Source organism: Leptidea sinapis, chromosome 18 (genome assembly GCF_905404315.1).
Source record: "Leptidea sinapis chromosome 18, ilLepSina1.1, whole genome shotgun sequence".
NCBI lineage: Eukaryota > Metazoa > Arthropoda > Insecta > Lepidoptera > Pieridae > Leptidea > Leptidea sinapis.
The window spans coordinates 2746857-2766721 of record NC_066282.1 but is presented as its reverse complement, the minus strand read 5'-3'; the positions used below and the strand labels follow the sequence as shown (position 1 = coordinate 2766721).

The 19865-nt window shown below is 33.8% G+C and overlaps 1 protein-coding gene and 1 long non-coding RNA gene across 2 annotated transcripts in view; one reads left to right on the top strand and one right to left on the bottom strand.

Annotated features, from left to right (window-relative positions):
• Positions 1-19865, top strand: part of LOC126969519 (uncharacterized) — a 182563-nt gene that overhangs the window by 93988 nt on the left and 68710 nt on the right. The window lies entirely within an intron of this gene.
• Positions 6780-17726, bottom strand: LOC126969503 (uncharacterized). Its single transcript, XM_050814971.1, has 3 exons — positions 17505-17726; positions 11553-11694; positions 6780-10222 (listed from the first exon to the last, which is right to left on the bottom strand). Exons 1-3 carry the CDS (start codon positions 17635-17637, stop codon positions 9871-9873), a joined length of 627 nt encoding a protein of 208 aa, XP_050670928.1. The 5' UTR covers positions 17638-17726; the 3' UTR covers positions 6780-9870.

The following is a 19865-nucleotide window of genomic DNA, read 5'->3' as shown; positions in this document are numbered from 1 at the left end:
CTGAAGCCTGGTCGTCGTCCCGATCGTAATCCGCTGGATTATGATTTATGGTCAGTTTTAGAGCGATGATAATTTGGAGTCCCTAAAACAATCCGTTCGATTGGCAGTGAAGAATTTTCCCATGGAAAGAGTGCGTGCTTCTATTCGACTTCGAATAAGCTTTTTGTATTTTAAATTGTTTAATATTTACGTTTAAAACTAACACACTGTAAATGTAATAAATGTTATTTGCAATAGAAAATTTATTTTATATTATATTTCATATCCGTTAGTTTTCCCAATTTCTTAAGAGAAGTTTTAAAACAGTTTTTGCATAATTGAATATCAATAATACTATTAACTAATGTTATACACAGACACAACACTTAAGAGTTTATATTTCTACCTATTAATGGAGTCAGCGAAATTCGACCCGTGTCCGTTTTGCACAACTACTAATTCAAATAAAAACAAAGTATTATGTTACAGAGAGCTGACTTCAATAAACCTATATAGTTTAATTACAACTGAAGTTACACATAACGTCGTAATTAGGGGCCAGTTTCACAAGGCCAAAAATGATTAAATTGTATGTAACCTTATGTTTAGTTATTTCAAAATCTCCTCTTAATACCAGATAGAAATGTCAATTAAGAATAAGAACAGTACAAAAATATTATTTGGATATGTTTTTGTTAAAAATTTAACCTGAGTTTATTATTTTTTTTATTTAATTTCCATGCATATATGGCCTGTTAAAACTGTCCTTTCAGACGCTACGTTCTCGGCAAATTGTACTTTTGTCATAATGTTTTATAAACGGTAACCGGTATGACTTTTCGATCTTGTCATCGCGAACTTTGATTTTTTTTGGTGATAAAGAAGCTGAATTTTATATAATTACTAAAACTATTTCACATAGTGTTATAATGATCACATAATACATTTATTCATCTACAGTGTCTGTGCACTAAGTGTTCTCATAACTTTTGAGGTGTTTTACGGTTTTACTATATTCAAGTAATTGTGTTGCATCACCTTGGAGAGATTTAGTAAATATTTACCGATTTCTTTACACAGTCTGCGGTATGGTACGTACAACAGCTACGTCTAAATGTGCTGTGATGCAGTAATGTGCAAGTATTATTGTACATCGGTTTGCAGGAGGCCGTAGTTAGTGAAATTTCTGGGCTAATACGACTTCGCACCTTATGTGTCAAAGTGACGAGTGCTGCAATTGCGATGCTGTCTGAACTTTGGGTTTATTCAAATTTCGGAGCATTTTAATTCGCAGGTTATACTACTTACCATTAGGTGAACACATTACTCGTCTTGTCACTATTTTTAAAGGATAAATAAAAAATATATACCTATTTAGCTAAATGCATAAACTGTAAATTATGATTTAGAAGAGTAGCAATAAGTTTCTTACCACTTCTTCTCATTTAAGCTTAATTTTACGACGCAAAATATATCTTTGATATTTATTGAAGTGAAATTTTTCTTATATTCGATTAAGTTTTTTTTTATATTCCATGTTTCCACTAAACTCAGGTTAAATTTTTAACAAAAACATATCCAAATAATATTTTTGTACTGTTCTTATTCTTAATTGACATTTCTATCTGGTATTAAGAGGAGATTTTGAAATAACTAAACATAAGGTTACATACAATTTAATCATTTTTGGCCTTGTGAAACTGGCCCCTAATTACGACGTTATGTGTAACTTCAGTTGTAATTAAACTATATAGGTTTATTGAAGTCAGCTCTCTGTAACATAATACTTTGTTTTTATTTGAATTAGTAGTTGTGCAAAACGGACACGGGTCGAATTTCGCTGACTCCATTAATAGGTAGAAATATAAACTCTTAAGTGTTGTGTCTGTGTATAACATTAGTTAATAGTATTATTGATATTCAATTATGCAAAAACTGTTTTAAAACTTCTCTTAAGAAATTGGGAAAACTAACGGATATGAAATATAATATAAAATAAATTTTCTATTGCAAATAACATTTATTACATTTACAGTGTGTTAGTTTTAAACGTAAATATTAAACAATTTAAAATACAAAAAGCTTATTCGAAGTCGAATAGAAGCACGCACTCTTTCCATGGGAAAATTCTTCACTGCCAATCGAACGGATTGTTTTAGGGACTCCAAATTATCATCGCTCTAAAACTGACCATAAATCATAATCCAGCGGATTACGATCGGGACGACGACCAGGCTTCAGCTCTGATGAAGTCCGAAACGTTCGTTTTCAACCAAGACTGGGTAGACCGAGCTTTATGTCCCGGCGTCGAGTCTTGCTGGAAAGACCATTCTTGGTTATTGAATATGGTGTTATTAAAGGGCTTCACTACCTTCTCAAGAATGGTATCTTGAAATACTTGTGCCGATGTTTTGATACCTTTTCACAAAACTATATCACTTTTTCATAGCTAATACCCCACCAAGCCTTCACTGAAGTCGGATAGTCGGACGTTGTTGTCGTCTGTCGATTTGAGCATAAATACGGTCATTTGTTTGTTAAAATGTTGCTTAATTGTTTAAAAATTCTCATCCGTAAACAAAATATTTATTGACCTCCCTTTGAGTACCGCTTCACTAGTTGTTTCGATTTTACCATCTATTATTTTTAAATTATCAGTTAAAAAATTACCAGTACGTCTCTAAGTCATCTTTTTATATACGCTACAGGTTCTAGGTGCTATCTTCATCTCCCGAGATAAAAGATTGTGCTTTCAAACAGGATTTCTTCAAATTCTTTCCCAAGCGTATGGAGAGTTTTAATAACTGCATATATATTCAATCACACTCCATTTTAATATCGCAAAATATTGTATAATGTATTGGCGTCAAAATGAGAAGACTCAATGAACAATCATATAAAAATGACAGATTAAAAATTCAAATGTCATATTTTGTTTATTTTTATTTGTAGCAGTATTTATGGCCAGTCTAAGTATCTTATAATATTAAAAAATAATACGCTTTTCTATATAATATTAGCTAATGTAAAAATACCGTAAAAATTTCACTTCTCGTATAAGGTTACATTATGACCTACGCTAAACAGTTTGAATAAATACATGTAATATGTATAGATATTTTAAGGTTAGATCATTTCCGGGTGATGACTCTGTTTGTTTTGTAACCACATTCATTGCTACTGTGTGACTTCTTAATATCGTTATATAATTTTAAATGTTAAATCTTGGGAGTTTAGGTAACGCTAGAGGAATAAATATGTTATATGCACATAAGTATTATTTATTATATTTATTATTATTAAAGGAAAAAAAACACTGACACGGTTCATGTCGGCTCCGCGGTAAAAAACGTTTTAAAATTGTAATATAGTCAGTTCAGTTAAAGAAACTAGTTTTGGGAGGTTCTACGAAGTGTGTGACTCTGAATATACCATTTTCTAAGTTAAACGTAAGTGATTACAAGTATAAACGTTGTTTCGAAATTGAAAACAAAAGTTTTATTTATGTGAAAAGATAATAATTGACATTTTATATGAGGGTGATTCTAAAAATTACAGTGATATTGCTCAAAACAATTAACGTCAATGAATAGCTGTCAGCTGTCACTCAAGACCAATCACCGTCATATGATACAATTATTCACAAGCATTCGTATCGCATCAATAGCTACTTACAGTATAACAAAGAATACGCTTCAAGGATCCTAAGTTAGAGTCACCATAAATTTTTTTTTTTGTTTTTTTTTTCTCTTTTTTTCTTTGTATTTGTATATTTTTTTTACTTAATTTTGTGTAATGCCGCTAATGAAAACCAAATTTGAATGTTGTAACAGACAACTAAACTCTATAGAATTCGTAATTTGTCACATCTGCAAGAAGAAATACCACCACGCTTGTATTAACACTACAAAAATACTCTTCACTGACCTGAGTGAACAGTATAAGGCTACATGGTCCTGCCCAGCATGCGCCCGCCCCAAAAAAGATAATACCAATACACCGGTTAGGGGATCTCCGCTACCACGTGAAACCACCTCAGAAAGCATATTAACCAACGCAACCTCCGCCGTAACCTCCGCCGTAGGTCCTGAAGCCTTACGTAGGATTATTCGTGAAGAGTTAAACTCGGTGCTGGATTCATTCAAAATAAATATTTTGGAACGCCTAAAGTCTGAAACTAAGTAAGTTATTGATCAAGTGTCCTGCATCACAGCTTCCTTGAATTTTCTCGAGCAGAAGTACGAAGCTACTGTCACAGATCTGTCTGAAAAAACCAAGTTAATAAACCAGCTTCAAACTGATAACGTAAACCTGACAATAGTAGTAAGGGCTTTGGAAACCAGATTAGTGTCTATGGAAACACAATCCCGTGCAGCAAACATAGAAATTCACTGCATCCCTGAATTCAAAACTGAAAGTCTACCAACCACAATTAATCAACTTGCTACCGCAATGGAAAGAAAAATGGAAAGAAGCAAAAGTTGTGCCTATATTTAAAAAAGGGTCCAATAACTCCGTGTCTAATTATCGACCAATTTCAATTTTAAGCGTAGCGTCAAAAGTTTTCGAAAGCCTAGTAGATGAGCATATCACTACAGCTATTAAAAACAACTTTAACCCTCATCAACATGGTTTTATCAAAGGTAAATCAACGAATACTAATTTATTTAGCTTCACCAATGAATTAATTAATGCACTAGACAACAATCAGCAGGCAGATGGAATACACAGACTTTTCAAAGGCTTTTGATAAAGTTAACCACAACTTGCTACTAACACAGTTAAAGAATTTTGGGATAACAGATACCCTGTTAAACTGATGTGAAACTTATCTTTGTAAGCGACCCAACACTGTTGTTATTAATGGATTTAGTTCAAAACCTTACCTTGCAACATCTGGAGTTCCTCAGGGATCAGTGCTCGAACCGTTATTTTCCAATGTCTTTATTAACAGCATAAGTAACATATTTCAATTTTCAAAAGTATATTTATTTGCCGATGATCTCAAACTATTACAAGTGATTATAAACCCTGCAGATGCTCAGCTACTATAAAGTGATATCGATCGTTTAATTCAGTGGTGCATAATCAACAACATGCAGCTAAATGCAACCAAATGCTTTCATATATCATTCACGCGCAAGATCAATCCAATAATTAGTCAATACAGTATCCTAAATGAAAGAATCACTAAAGTCCATACATACGCGATTTGGGAGTAACACTTGATTCTAAACTTAATTTTATTGAGTATGTTGATAACATCCTTGCATCAGCCTCTAAGTCTCTAGGATTTGTAATGAGAAACGCCAAAGATTTTAGAAAAATATCCACAATAAGAGTCCTTTTTAATAGCTTTGTGAGATCTAAGCTGGAATACTGTTCCCAAGTATGGTGCCCTGACTATAATATCCACAGTGACAGGATTGAAAGGCTTCAAAAGAAAATAATCCGCTACCTCACCTACCGTACGCCTGACGTACGAGACTTGATCTCGTATAACGATCGTTTGCGTCATTTTCAAAACCTTTCATTAAAATCCCGCCGTTTATACTTAGATATGATTTTTCTGTACAAAATAATAAACAGTAAAATTGAGTGTCCTGCTCTATTGAGTTTGTTTGACATCAATATTCCCCATCGACCTCCTCGTAAGGCAACTGCATTGTTTAAAATCCCACTCCGCAGAACGAGGCTTGGAGCCAATTCAACTTTAGTAAGGCTTTCGCGGTCATACAATTATCTATCTGCAAGGATTGAGGGTTTAGACATTAACCATAATTCTGAAAATGAATTTAGGCGTAGGCTTTGTAATTTTTTAAATAATAATTTAATTTAAATTTGTTCTTTAAGTGTACTTTTCTTTTTATTTGTGTAGAAATAGTTGTAGAATATGTTTTAGATTTATATAATACGTTATTAGTATCTAGCCGACAATTAACATCGAAAAAGTATGTGTTTTTTATTTACTAATTTAATTTAAATATGTTCTTATATATTATTCTTCTTATATGTGTAGAAGTAAATGTAAAATATTTGTTAGATTTATATAATTTGTTATTATTTTATAGCCGACAAACAATCGTCATAAAATTATGTTTCATGCATGTCCGATTGCCTGTAAGTAGAATCGCAATTATCATTTTTTTAAGTATGTTGTAATTATAGTGGAATGTATGTTGTAGTTTCTGTAGGTAATCTTAAATAAATAAATTCCTGTATGTAAACAAATAAAGGTATCTACTACACAGACTATAAATAATATTATATAAATTAAAGATCTACTTTATAATCAAAAGTAAAAATCAATATTCTCCACAACATTATGAATTTGCCAAGTTAAACATATTTTTATTGACTTCAAAAATGGCGGAAGGTTTACAATTCAACTGTTGAACTGTACCCATTTTTTATTATCTCAGTTGTTACCTCAGAACTTTCTTTCTTGTTTGAAAGCTGGTGCTTCCAGTGTGGTCCATTTCAATTTAGCCCAGTTTTGACAATGGCATCCATGAATAAACCATTTAAGTCTTAAATTTGTATTAATGTGCGCGACAAACGGACGAACAACCCACACCTACACAAAGGTTTTCTATTACATTATAATTTTATTTTATTCATAAGTAAAGCATAAATATATATTTCTTTCTCTTTCGATTATTTTGACATTAATATGCTATTTTGTTTAAAAAAGTTTCACTTGCATCGTGGTTTCATAAAACCACACACCTAATTGCTTTTTATTATTTACTCTCGTATTAATTTAATTGACAAGAAATAAAACAAACATAGTTGCAGTTTATCAATTTAATGACAAAATCCACAACATTAAGATATGGTACATTGGATTATTGCCTACGTGTATGATAAGCCCTTTGTACTTCCGAAAACTTAATCGTCTAACCACCGCTTTACGTCTTTTGTTGTCTTTGGTTTCAAGGGCGGCCTGCGGCGTAAAGGCACATCAGCTGTCAAAGTGACATATAGCAGCACGCGTTCTGTACCTTAAACTAGGCGTCAATTATATTAATAAACGTGTGTTATCGATTCTTAAATACCTACTACCTAAAACATAGTTGAAAAATTGTAAAATATTATACGCCTTGTATATCTATGTAATGGAAACATTAAACGTAATTATAAATATCTTCAAGTCTAGCCTAATTAACAAGTTCAAAACGTATTAATTATTGATAAAGGTAAAAGATATGAGCAATAACGGGATATATTAGCAATTGAAAGGCCATTCGAACAATCATTCCGAATTGAACTAGAGCTCATAGTTTTAGGGCCTCGACCAACAAAATAACACGTTTTTCGAACTTTCTATTAGCCTAGACTTTGGTTTTACTATTCGATGGCGACTCAATATCATGGTAATTGTGACTTCATTATATCCTAACCAGGATCACCAAGATAATAAAAAATAGTATCACATATACATTACATAATATATCATATCGGGTCATTCAATAACAAATATTTATGATGCTGTTATATTTAAACTAAGAAAATAATAGTTTAAAGCTTAAATTCCCCAATTCTCACAGCAGCGCTTGCATAATTTATTTATGACCGTCTCTTAAGGAATCTGAATTAAATCAGCTTAGGTATATTAACCCCCTTATTCATAATGTTCCGCTAACTTTAAACAGCCGCTTAGGAGTGTTTTTTCTCATTCTGACTAAGGTCAATAGAAGAAGACAGAGTGAGAATAAGCAATGCTTTAAGTTAGCAGACTATTATGAATAAGGGGGTAAGTATTTATTAAAACTTTTAAACGCGTCACAGTCGTATGAAGATAGTAGAGGTAGAAGTCTTGAATTAAGATGGTTTAATGGATTGTTTCTATTTATTGGAAGACATTATTTACCAGCACTTTAAATAATCTTATGTTTTTGAAACTCCCCTTTGTATGACACAGAATTAATAGTTACATATTTTATCTGTAGAGAGGTAAATGCCAAGCTACTATGGAGGGTAGAGGCAAGGAGAATCAACTGGGTATATGAAAAAGCGTCCGTCGTAATGAAAAATTAGGGTGGCGCCACAGTAGCTTCAGGGTAAATCTTAAAAGAAGCGCCAATTTTAAAGTAATACTAATCACTCTATTATTTGTTGAAATTTTCACTATTTAACTACTTCAATTCGTTTACAATTGCTACATTCACCATACTTCATGCCATACCCTGTGCCTACACCAGCGCCACTGTGGAAGGTTTTTGAACTTTTATTTACCACATAAGCTGGACACTTTTTCAACTTTTCTCCCTTATTAACCCCTGGCCGCTACCCTCTATACAAGCTACATAGTCACTATTTGTCCAACACATGGAGTAAGTAGCTAATCAACAGAAGTCTTCAACTGATCCCACAGACTTAGCACAGATCTAAAGCACACATAAAAAATGTTATTTTCAAAAGTATATATTTATTCTACGTTTTTTACGTTTGACAAATCTATATATATTAACAATTATTCGTTGGTATAAATCTTGTATAAATTTAATTCTACAGTACAGCCTACTTTTATGTAATAAGCCTAGCGAAACTCTCTAAGAAAAAAGCGAATCGCTCGATTGTTTAAAACGTGCAGTCATTGATAGATTGACAGATGACGACTATAATCTTGTAAAAAAGGGAGATATCCGAAATACACTACGTTTTAAGCAACTGTTCGCTTTCAAACTTAGCCGGATTATACTTCTTGGCCACTCGCTTTATTGTAATAACTACTATTTCAAACTTATGTCAAATGACTGCACGTTTCATACTAAACTCAATTTTTACTAAGGCAGTACCGCCTCTTATCACGTAGTACATCATATATATAACACCCTCTTTGTATGTCACTTATTATATATTATTAGAGTGAAGTGTGAACACCCATCACCTTATCTCTGATAGGTTTATAGTCTATGATATTTTTTTATGTACTCTTCATAATAGTTAAATGTTATACAGGTACCCGAATTTGCATTACAAAATAAAAATAAATAATTAAAAACGACTAGAGAAACACAGGGCATAAAATTTTGATAAAGAAGTCGTAAACCTAAAAACTTCTTGTCTACTTGCTTATATCTACTAATGTGTAAAGAGAAGGTGTTAAATCATGGAAGTTCTTAAATATATACCTGCCTCATTCATACCTTCGTAATTGTCTCGACTGGGTAATATTTAGGGAAATAATTGATATTCATATAAAGAGTTATGAGACCCCGCTGGAGCATCGCCTTAAATGTGTATTACTAAAATACAGGTCATGTGTCGAGTTTGAATCAAATAACGATGTTGCCATATGAAATTTGCTTTAATTATGTTCAAAATTTATTGAAGTAGGCGTTACTTTGCGGAAATCCATAATTATACAAATGATTTGAGTTTTCTTTAGTGTTAATTCCGCCAATATTTGTCTTTAAACAATTCGACACGTGTTTCACCTCTACACGAGGCATCCTCAGGTCGTGTTGTCTCGCCAAATCTGGCACTAGTCTCGTGCCAAAACTCAAATCATTTGTATGTTCAAAATATTTGACCATTGCCTTAAAATGGTTTTTCTCTTCGCTATACTGATGATAATTTGAGCAACATTCTGAATATCTTATTTTAAAGCGATTTGACTCGCTTTTGAGATTATTTAAATAAATTTTAATTCAGATTCCAATATTTTTGGCCGACGCGGTACTCGAATCCGCTTCGAAGGCTCTTAGCCCAACCGTTGTTAGCGCTAAGCCACCTGCCCTTAACAAATATTTAAAGTTTGCAAATTCGTTTTTTAAAACAAACCATTTTAAATCATACGAACTCGACGTAGTTTGTCACAGATAAGACAATGCTCCATCTTCGAGACAGGGTAGATCAAAGTTGAAACTGTGCACAAAATTATTCTTAAGAACTGTTCTCATAATCGCAATCACTGGCCGGAGTGACGTAAGGGATCTCCATTTGCACACCGAACTCAGCTTCGTAAAGGACTTGTTGAATCTTGAGTCGGGCCACAGCGTTCTGTTTCGCGTTAAGTCTCTTCAATGATGGAGAACAGCTGAGGAGAAAGAGTTCGTCCGGGTCCGTTCTTGTGGCTTCGTCGTCTGTGGAGTTAAGGCGAGGTTTCTTGGTTGGGCAGAGCTGGTAGCTGTCGTCGTCGTCTTCCAGTCGAGGCTCGAACAGGTCAGGCAAGGACTGGCCGGGTCGATGACGTATCTCATCTTCCGGTTCAGAATCTGATGTCTCACGTTTCACTCTGAAATTGAGATTATAAACTTATGATAATCTTAATTCTTTTAATCCGTTTTATTTATAGTAAATTTGGTAAAGTAGAGAGAATAAGACAAATTACATAAATATATCAGTGGCCACGTTTTAAGTTGTTTTGCAGCAGATCATATCGCTTTAAAATTATTTAGGTCATGACGTCACTTTTTCTCATAGAAAAATCATGCAAAATATGATTATAATGGTGTGTCCTGTCCTACTCATTAAATAATAATAAAGTATAATAGTAGCAGTGGCCCCGGTCAAAAGGGGATCCGAGGCTGTAGCATATGGACCGGAGCCCAATAATAAAACCATACCTCAGGCCCAAATTAAAAAATGGCTGCGAGAAAAAACGGAACAGTCCCACCTATCAGAATGGAGAAACAGCAAAGGTTGAAGTCAAACAAAGAATGCGGTTGTGATGCCCCCAAAGAGATTCGCCCGTAACCTGATGAGACTATAACGGGACAATACAAGTAAAATTGTAGGTGTAGTCACCAGTCACTGTCCCTTGAACAAGCATCTGTCTATCATATGTGTAACAGACAGTCCTTTGTGCAGAGGATGCATGGAGTGCAGTAGTGTGGCCGAACAACGGGCACAAATACTCCAATCACAAGCATCGCATCCGGATGCCTGCAGAAACTTAAAAATACTGCTAGACTTCTGTCTACTCTCTTAAAGCGTCAGCAGCTGACTGCAAGCTACAGGATTCGAATTGTAAATTTCTGAATAATAAAAATGAATGTAACGGAAATGTCGATGTGCCTCCACATAATTTAAGCGGCAAATCGATGGAGCAAAATGTTTGCACGTCTAAGTCGGTGAGTCGAAAGCAAGTAACCCGTCCGGAACACTCAACTTTAAGGGATTAGCCGAAAGCTGCTCTTGGTAACTTCATCCAGCCGTCCTTGCCGCCACTACGCATGGGCAATAACTTGCTGAAGGCCGATAAACTACTTGATCAATAAGGCCTTCGAAATAGCCAGGCCTTCTCCTTTGCTTTGAATATGTGTTAGGTATACTAGTACATCGTCAGCCAATCATCCATGGCGAAAGAAGTAGGTACTGTCTCGTGCTGTTGCGTTCGTAGATATGCGAAGAACTGGCGATTCATGATGCTTTCCATGAGTTTTGGAAGCGGGAGCGTCATGGTAATACAGGTAATATGTTATGTAGTAATAAATATATATCTATATAATAGATAATATAAATTTTGAATTGATTTGTTAAGCGACAAATGTTGGTCTACTAAAGTCGAGCCATGTGAAGAAGCTGTGGACAACGTTGGAGTGTCAAGCCTTATTGATACTTACGGAGCTTCACACTTGGGTTCCACGTGAGGCAGCAAGAACCTCATAGCGTTGTGGTAGGGCCAGCGTGTCCTGCCACCATGAGTCCTCTGCAACTTTATGAAGGAGTCCCGAAGTGACCGCCAGCGCTTTTTACATTCAGACTCTGAAACCCAAAAGTATTTGTAAGTGTTGTTCTGGTATTGTATGGTCTATTGAGCAGACTTCTACTCAGATGCCTACTTATGAAATATGAGTGGCCGGAGTTCAGATCTGCCTCCACGATGATAAAAATTCTTTTCAATAAAAATATACCTAAATTCTTCATTATATTCAGTCTATTTCTTACTTGAGATAAAAATCGTAACTATCGTTGACTTTTCTGTCCCAATAAACTTACCGAAAGTAACTCACTTTATCCGTACACGCTGTCTGTCAATGGGACGACGACGTATAGCTTACCAGCGATAGAAGTTTCTATGGAAATTGCAAGTCACGCGTCCCAATATAAGGCGATAAGAATGACTTACCGGGTAAAGTATATTGGGACAGCTTCAGATTATTGACAACTAATTACTGACAGTAGAAGGTAGTATATATCTCTATCTATAGATAGTATATTGGGAACGGCCGGTAGAATATACTAGCGTATAGGCGACGGACAGACCAATTTTGATTTGTTAGTGTGTGTTAACTAGTTTAATATTCAAAATACTAAGGACATAATTCAAAGCGTGGCTGACCGTTTACGACTTGTCAATCAATCGGTTACGGTTAAAATAGATTTACTTTCCTTTTCTAACTTGCTGTATCACCGTAAGAGATATTGTTCTTTTCTCTCGCAAGCTTTGATACGCATTGTATTAAAAGTCTATAGATAATATGACGATATATTCGACGCTTCGGTCAAATATCAATATGTATATAGTTAAAGGCTTTAAAAACGGAAAATATTTGTTTATTACTTTTTTTTTATGGAATAGGAGGACAAACGAGCGTACGGGTCACCTGTTGTTAAGTGATCACCGCCGCCCACAATCTCTTGCAACACCAGAGGAATCACAGGAGCGTTGCCGGCCTTTAAGGAAGGTGTACTTTGTGGTACGTGGAAGAAAGCTCATTGAAAACCGCACTGTGGAGGACAGCCACACATCCAGGTGGTGAGTATGATATCCTAACTTGTGGCGTGTCGTGCGAAGATGGAATTACTACTAATTTATTGTTTATTAATACTGAAAACGTGGTATTTATTAACAATACGCTACTTTTTGAACGCCTAGTATTTCTTACCCTATAATAATTCGCTTCCTAAAGCGACGCGGTTTGTTTGTCGCTGTTAAATATTATACCTACTATTCTTAACAATTCGTATACAGACAATTTGCAATGACAGTTGCTTAATGAATTAAAAAAAAAACATTGAATCGTTCGATATAAATAACGCTTGCCAGTTATATTAAATAATAGGTACTCTGTGGTCAAACAGTGGATGCGCCAGCCGCCAGAGCCGTTTTAAATATGGTAAAAAAACACTAGACAACTTTTTCGTAACTCGAACGACGATCTGGTCAAGATCGCCGGAATTCGTTGGATGAGGGCAGCACAGGACCGATCGTCGTGGAAATCTTTGTCCATCATTGGACGTCTTCTGGCTGATGATGAATCGTTTTTTTAATGACAGATATTGCAGTGAATGCTAAAGTCACAATAAATTAATATAGTTTCGAGTTTGTCTCCATCCGACAAGGTTACCCGATGTGAAAGTATTATTATCTTATTAATATTTTACTAAAGTGAAGGCTGGCAGGTAAAAATTAATACTAAATTTAAGTTTTTTAAATGAGATACACGTCGAAAAAATTGTTATTCACTTAACTATGTTGTATATTTAATTAAACAGCAACCTCCTTTATCCGGTTTAAGGAATTCTCCCCACATAAGTCGAATAGAAGCCTTACCAATAAGCTCACCGACCGAGACCGTCGATGTTGCCACTAAGTCACATTTATCAAACACGCAGTATTTAACATTAAAGCCAAGAATTCCCTAGCTATTTATATTATGATTAAATGAAATTACAAGGAAGTGTACCAAGAATACTGGCAGCATTTCTGTGTTGGATAGCTAGGCTGATCCGTTGACCGAAATAGCTGCCAGCGCTTGGGTTTCCAGTTAAAGCCCTAATGAGGCGTGTTAATTGTAGTACAGTCTCTTTGCCCATGGGCTAAGTGTCTCGACACCAAACCGCACAAAGATGTAAGACCTTATCCCTCTTATTCACAATGGTCCGCTAACTTTAAACAGCCGCTTAGAAGTGTTTTTTCGCATTCTGACTTAGGTCAATAGAAGAAGACAGAGTGAGAATTAGCAATGCTTTAAGTTAGAAGACTATTATGAATAAGGGGGTATATATTTTCTTCTTAGCCTGTTTGGTCTTTGTTAATGGTGTGGGTCTACGTTAGCTTAAGCCATGTGATCGTATCTTGGGCTACATGCAACCAGTTATTGTCGAATACTGGCTTTCTTGGCTGCTTCTCAGCCCAAGGTTGGTACCTACTCTAGAAATCTGTATTAGGAATAGTCCTCTTTGAAACATGACCATCCATTGCTAATTTAGGTTATTGTGTTTTATGCGTTATACGTTACCTATCTCTCTTAGCCATATTTTTCTCGTCTACAATTTCGCATAGTCATGTTTCATTAGTAACTAGTCATTCTCTACAATGTTTGATTGTTTTGTCGCAGCTACATACTTATCATTTCATAAAGAAAATTAACGCCTGTCAGTTACCTTTAGCAAATTGTTCTAGATGTGTTTGTGCCACAAACATATTATACTAGTGTAATAGTTATGGCACGAATACAAATCCCTGTGTGAAAGTGAATAACTATCCTTACATAAATATCTAGGTGTGAGAAAGAGACGGAATAGATGAAAACCACGAATTTAGTGCCCATTTGTCTCCTTTCAAATTGGACCGCGTTTTAATTTTAATATTTTTATTTTTCCGTGTTTTAACGGGTTTTAAAAATATAATGGTGTCGTGTTTTAGATTGTGTTGTTACTTATAGTTACTATCTAACTAAAGAAACATTTCACAGGTAAATATTGATTCTTCTTTCCTTCATGATGTTTATTTTCGTAGAAGATATGCACTAAAATACTAAATAGAATATTTGATATACGCAGTAAAAACTCGATTTTCTTAAGATTATAATAATTTAGCAAACTAAGTATTAGATGATTAAATATTGTGTACTTGAATATGACGCCGTTTATCAATATTTGTCATAGGGATTAACCAAAATTTAAGTACCTACTGCACACTTCACTAACTTGCTAACACATCTGTAGAACTAGCACAAATGAAAATTTCAAATTTAGTCTCGCTGTAACGAGGAGAGTATTTATCTATTACGCTAGTATACTAAGTTTATGGTTTGTCCATTTTTAAAATTGACGCCTGTTGGAAAACTTTAGCAAAATTTTCTTGATGTGTATTTCCATGTTATATAAATTAGACGCCTGTCAGAAAACATTAGCAAATTGTTTTAGATGTGTTTGCTTTCGTCTTAGCTTAAAAAAAGCGTGTATTCGATGCAAAATAGGATAATCTGTGTGAAATATTATTCTTAATAAATCAAGTTATTTTATTGATACATCTTTTTAAGGGTTTGTACGTGAATGAATCTTTCATACCGCTCACAAGTGTGGAAGCAGAAAGGGCATTTTCTGCTGCAGGCTATATTGTGTACGTAAAATACGCAGTAGTTTGGCAGAAGACAGTTTGGACATGTTGTGTTTCCTTCGGAAACATTTCAGTTAAGATTAAAATCTGACAAACTTAATAATTAAGTAATAATTTATCAGTTTAAAATGTGTTTTTTTTTTGGTTAATTTTTTACCTTGGCTTTGTGTATTTTTTGAAAACGATTTGTTTTGTTTTCATTTACTTTTTATTCAGAATTTGTTATTGTTTTTTTGTGAAAAAAAACATTTGAATTTGATTGACCCGATTTTAATAGTAATATGCACGTAAATAAATGTGGAGTTGATAAATTCATTGTTTTAAAATGTGCATATTTTCAATATGCGGGATCCCGCAAATACCGAGATCCCGCGGGATTGAAAATTCGTAGAGCCGCAAATTTCCGAGATTGAATACAGGCCGCGGGATTGGAAGCCCTAATCTATTGTGACAAAGGCCTCTTTCAACTTCTTCCACTCTCTTCTACCCTTAGCTATCCTAGACCATTTTGTGTTTGCTTTCGTCCTTAGTATATCGAATCAACATTTTCTTTTTAAATTTCTGGGATTCTAGATGGATTAACTCCATGTCTTTACCTCTAAGGATTTTTTGTATTAATTCAGATAATAAAATGGACTATTTCAAGTATTGTTCTTGGTAAGTGTACGGAATTTCAAAAGAATACGGAGTGTTGAAGGGGTCGAAAATCACATACAAAGATGCCATAATATAGATATGTATTAAGATATATATTTAGCTAATAAAATAAGTATCAGAGCGTACTATAGAGAAGAGTGTCCGTTGAGTTTTTTGTATGTTCTTCTCACGTGCTCTACTTTTCCGAACATATGGTCGATTCATTAATTTTAAAAGAAATATTTTAGAAATATTTATAGTGACGATTAAGTAAATTTTATTTGACTTTATAGAAGCGTTCTTTTAAAAAAAGAATTATATTATTTATGTGAATTTCTTCGATTAACGCAACCATTAATTTGGAATGGCTTTAGCGCGCGCCATGATCTATTAGCACAGAGTGTCCACGAATATCGGACATATAATCGCTTATACTGAAGATCCTGGTAAGAAAATTAATTTAACTGTGTAATAATAAGGTAGTTAAACTCTTGTAATTAAAATTGTATTTATTTTATTTGGTATAAGTGACATTATTTATCTTTAGAGCTACCTTTCGTTGCCTACATTATTAACTGTACCTCGCGTAAAACTTCAAATTTTGCATGAATATTAAAGAGAGGTCGGTACAGCATAAAAGCTGTATATTATCACCCCTTATATATAAAGTGCTGCTTATACTTATATATAAATTGCTGCCAACCCTTATATATAGGTATACTGTATAAATTATATTGCAGTTATAGTCCTCGTACACGACGTCGCGGGCAGCAACTAGTACATAAATATTGCAGGTTTCTTGAAAAATTTGCGCAAGAAAACTTAACTGTTGACTTGTTTTTTCATAAATATATCGGTACCGACGCCCGGTTGAATATTGTTGTGTTTTTAAAATCTTAATATTTTATGGATTAAGTGACATGTCAATTTTTACTGTGTATATTCCAATAATTACTTTATGTTTGTTTGTGTGTCTCGATCTACATTATATAGTAAATCACCGTACAAAATTAAATACTGCGATAGTTATTTAAATACTTAATATGAAGTAGTAGAAAAACTATCACTAGGATTCATATAAAAAGATAAACTAAGTTTTTAAAACAGTTTTAATCAAAATTAACACATTACAAGCTAAATTGCAATCTTAAGACCATTGTTACGAAAGTTTAGACATTATCAGCGACTATATATTATATTATACTAGCTGACCCGACAGACGTTGTTCTGTAGATAATAAAAAAATACTATTTTATAGGAATTTGCCAAAAATATTTGAAAACATCAAGAATTATTTCGTAAAAATGCTCCCTGTTGTTATAATGAAATTGTTTCACAGCGGAACTGTCAAACCGTGCGTCACTAAATACTCTCATAAAAATATGTCCATACAATAAAAATATTGAAAATAAAAATAATTAATGGTTCCCAAATCGAAATAAAAAGTATCATTCTCTGAAGTTGGACTAAACTGCACTCCATGAAGTAATCCCCATTAAAATCCGTTCATTAGTTTAGGAGTCCATCGCGACAAACAACGTGTCACGTAATTTATATATATTAAGATGAATAGGATATTGTTACTTCTCACCTGAAACATTTAATGATTCCTGTACTTCTTTCCAGGCATCATCCCTCAACTTTGTTTTATTGAAACCACTCACAGACTTGTCATACAGAATAGGTCGCTTTTCGACCTCCTTTATTAAATCGATTTCGTTCATCACTTAACTTGAAAACTGCGAAACTTACAGAGACAGTTGTATAAATATGTTGTCGTCAATTTTTTGTCGTAGGGGTGTTTGAGGCGGGGTTGATAATCGTACTGAGGGTATGAAGCAGGGGTCAGTGAGGGGGTTCGGAGGGTTGGGGGGTAATGACGTACGGTACGCGCGCGCCGTGCGTATTGAACGGGGCAAAAGGGTCACGCTATACACAATACGGTTAAGCAACTTGAAGTCAAAAAATAGACGTCTGTTTAGATTTGTGTTCTTTATAATTTGTCAACTTTATAACCAGTCACTCGAAAGTCGACGAAACATAATAGATGTCATAACATTACACAAAATTATTAATGGAAATTTTAAATGTCCAAACCTTTTATTAAATATTAATCTATATGTCCCGCACATCATTCCTAGTACATCATTCCTACTATCAACCCTATTCATAACTCCTTCTATCTATCACACAGTAGAACGAACCTAGGTTTAAATTCGCCCCTCAACAGAATGAAACGATCATATAATAAACTGCAATCTATAGCACTATCGATATCTTCCGATATAATAAAGGGTCCAAGTTTATAAGTGCACTAAAAAACTGATGTCATACACTAGCTGTATGTTTTTTTTTTAAATATTTTTTGTTTCAACTAACGTGTTGTAGTTTTTGTTTTATGAATGCTGTATACACTTTAATAGATGTTACACTTCGAACCATAGTTATTAAAGTTATAAATAATTATTATTAGTTATTTATAATATTTAATAGTTTATAATTTGAATAGTTATAAATGCTTAGTGTAAGATCAATAGTGTATCATAATAATAAATAAATTTGCTTAGTAAGACTCAAATCAAGTCAAGTTAAAAATATTTTATTGCCATAAAATCAAAAGATTGCTCGTGACTGCCAATCACTAAAAATACAATTCAGATATATACATATTTTTAAAATAATGCAATCCAGTAAAACAAAACAAACGGCTGAACCATAAAATCCATAAAAAAAACAACGATAATATCAATTCCATATTGTAATATCGTTTAGGTAATCTTCAATACTGTAATAAGCCCTCGACATAAGTCTGCGTGTAATAAAAGATGTAAAATTATTTATTGATAATTCAGATACACTTTTTGGTAATTTATTGAAAAAAAAAATCAAGGTTCAAATTTCAAAAGGTCCAAACAAATGTATGTAAAAGTATGTTTGATGAGATTTTACTAATAGAGAAAATATATTCATATAATTGCATAAACATATAAATAAAATTGGAGTGTCTGTTTCTAATATTGAAATAGCCGTTTTTTACTACATGTTTATCAATATGTATACACCAAAATAACACTTTTTAGAATTTTTCTCTGTGTCTGTTTGTTCCGGCTTATCCCTGAAATGGCTGAACCGATTTTGACGGGACTTTTATTGGCAGGTAGCTGATGTAATAAGGAGTAACTAAGGCTAGGTTTGTTTTAGAAAAAATCTTTTGGTTTAGAAAAATAAAGTTTTGTTGTAATATCCAAGAAACGGTGTTACTCTAAAAATAATTTATATGGCAAAAGAACGTTTGCAGGGTCAGCTAGTTTACAATATGGATCATTCTACAGCTGTAGGACAACGTCTTTTATAGACTGAAAAGGGTAAAGCTCACGAAGATATAAGAAATCTGTTGACAGAAAATCCCTATCCTACTAATTTTATTTATGTGAATGTAAGTTTGTTTGTTACGCTTTTACCAATGTCTTCTCGGTTTTAAAATTCATATATATTTACGTTTATTCGACGCTTTATAAGATCGGCAACACTCTTGTGATTCCTATGGTGTACTAGTGATCACATACCATCAGGTGACCCTTAGCCTCGCTTGTCTTCCTCTTCCATAAAAAATTGACTTTTATGAGACCAAACTTAAAGTATTTCCTTTAAACAATGCATTATTTTCTAAATAATATTATAAATGATATACTGTGTAGCAATGTATATAATGCCTTTTTGTTGTTGTATATTATGTCTCTATAGCCGCGACCGCTGCGTCGTGTTTTCGTGTTAATTAACACAAAAACATGTTTTATAAACAGATTTGGGGGCGTGGCTGAACAGTTTTGTTAAATAAAACATCTTAACATGTTTACCGCGAGAAATGGATAAATCACCCGCGTTCGCCTGTGGGGAGGGAAATTAACGCATAATTTGTTAGCGTTCAATGAAAGAAGACGTCCCTATCATT

Bases quoted from the DNA above. Each gene is read 5' to 3' on its own strand.
- LOC126969503 (XM_050814971.1), bottom strand. From the start codon at position 17,637: ATGAACGAAATCGATTTAATAAAGGAGGTCGAAAAGCGACCTATTCTG. The intron at 11,695-17,504 runs GTGAGAAGTAAC...TTTGGGTTTCAG, and splicing joins GGAATCATTAAATGTTTCAG to AGTCTGAATGTAAAAAGCGC. The intron at 10,223-11,552 runs GTAAGTATCAAT...TCTCAATTTCAG, and splicing joins GAACCCAAGTGTGAAGCTCC to AGTGAAACGTGAGACATCAG.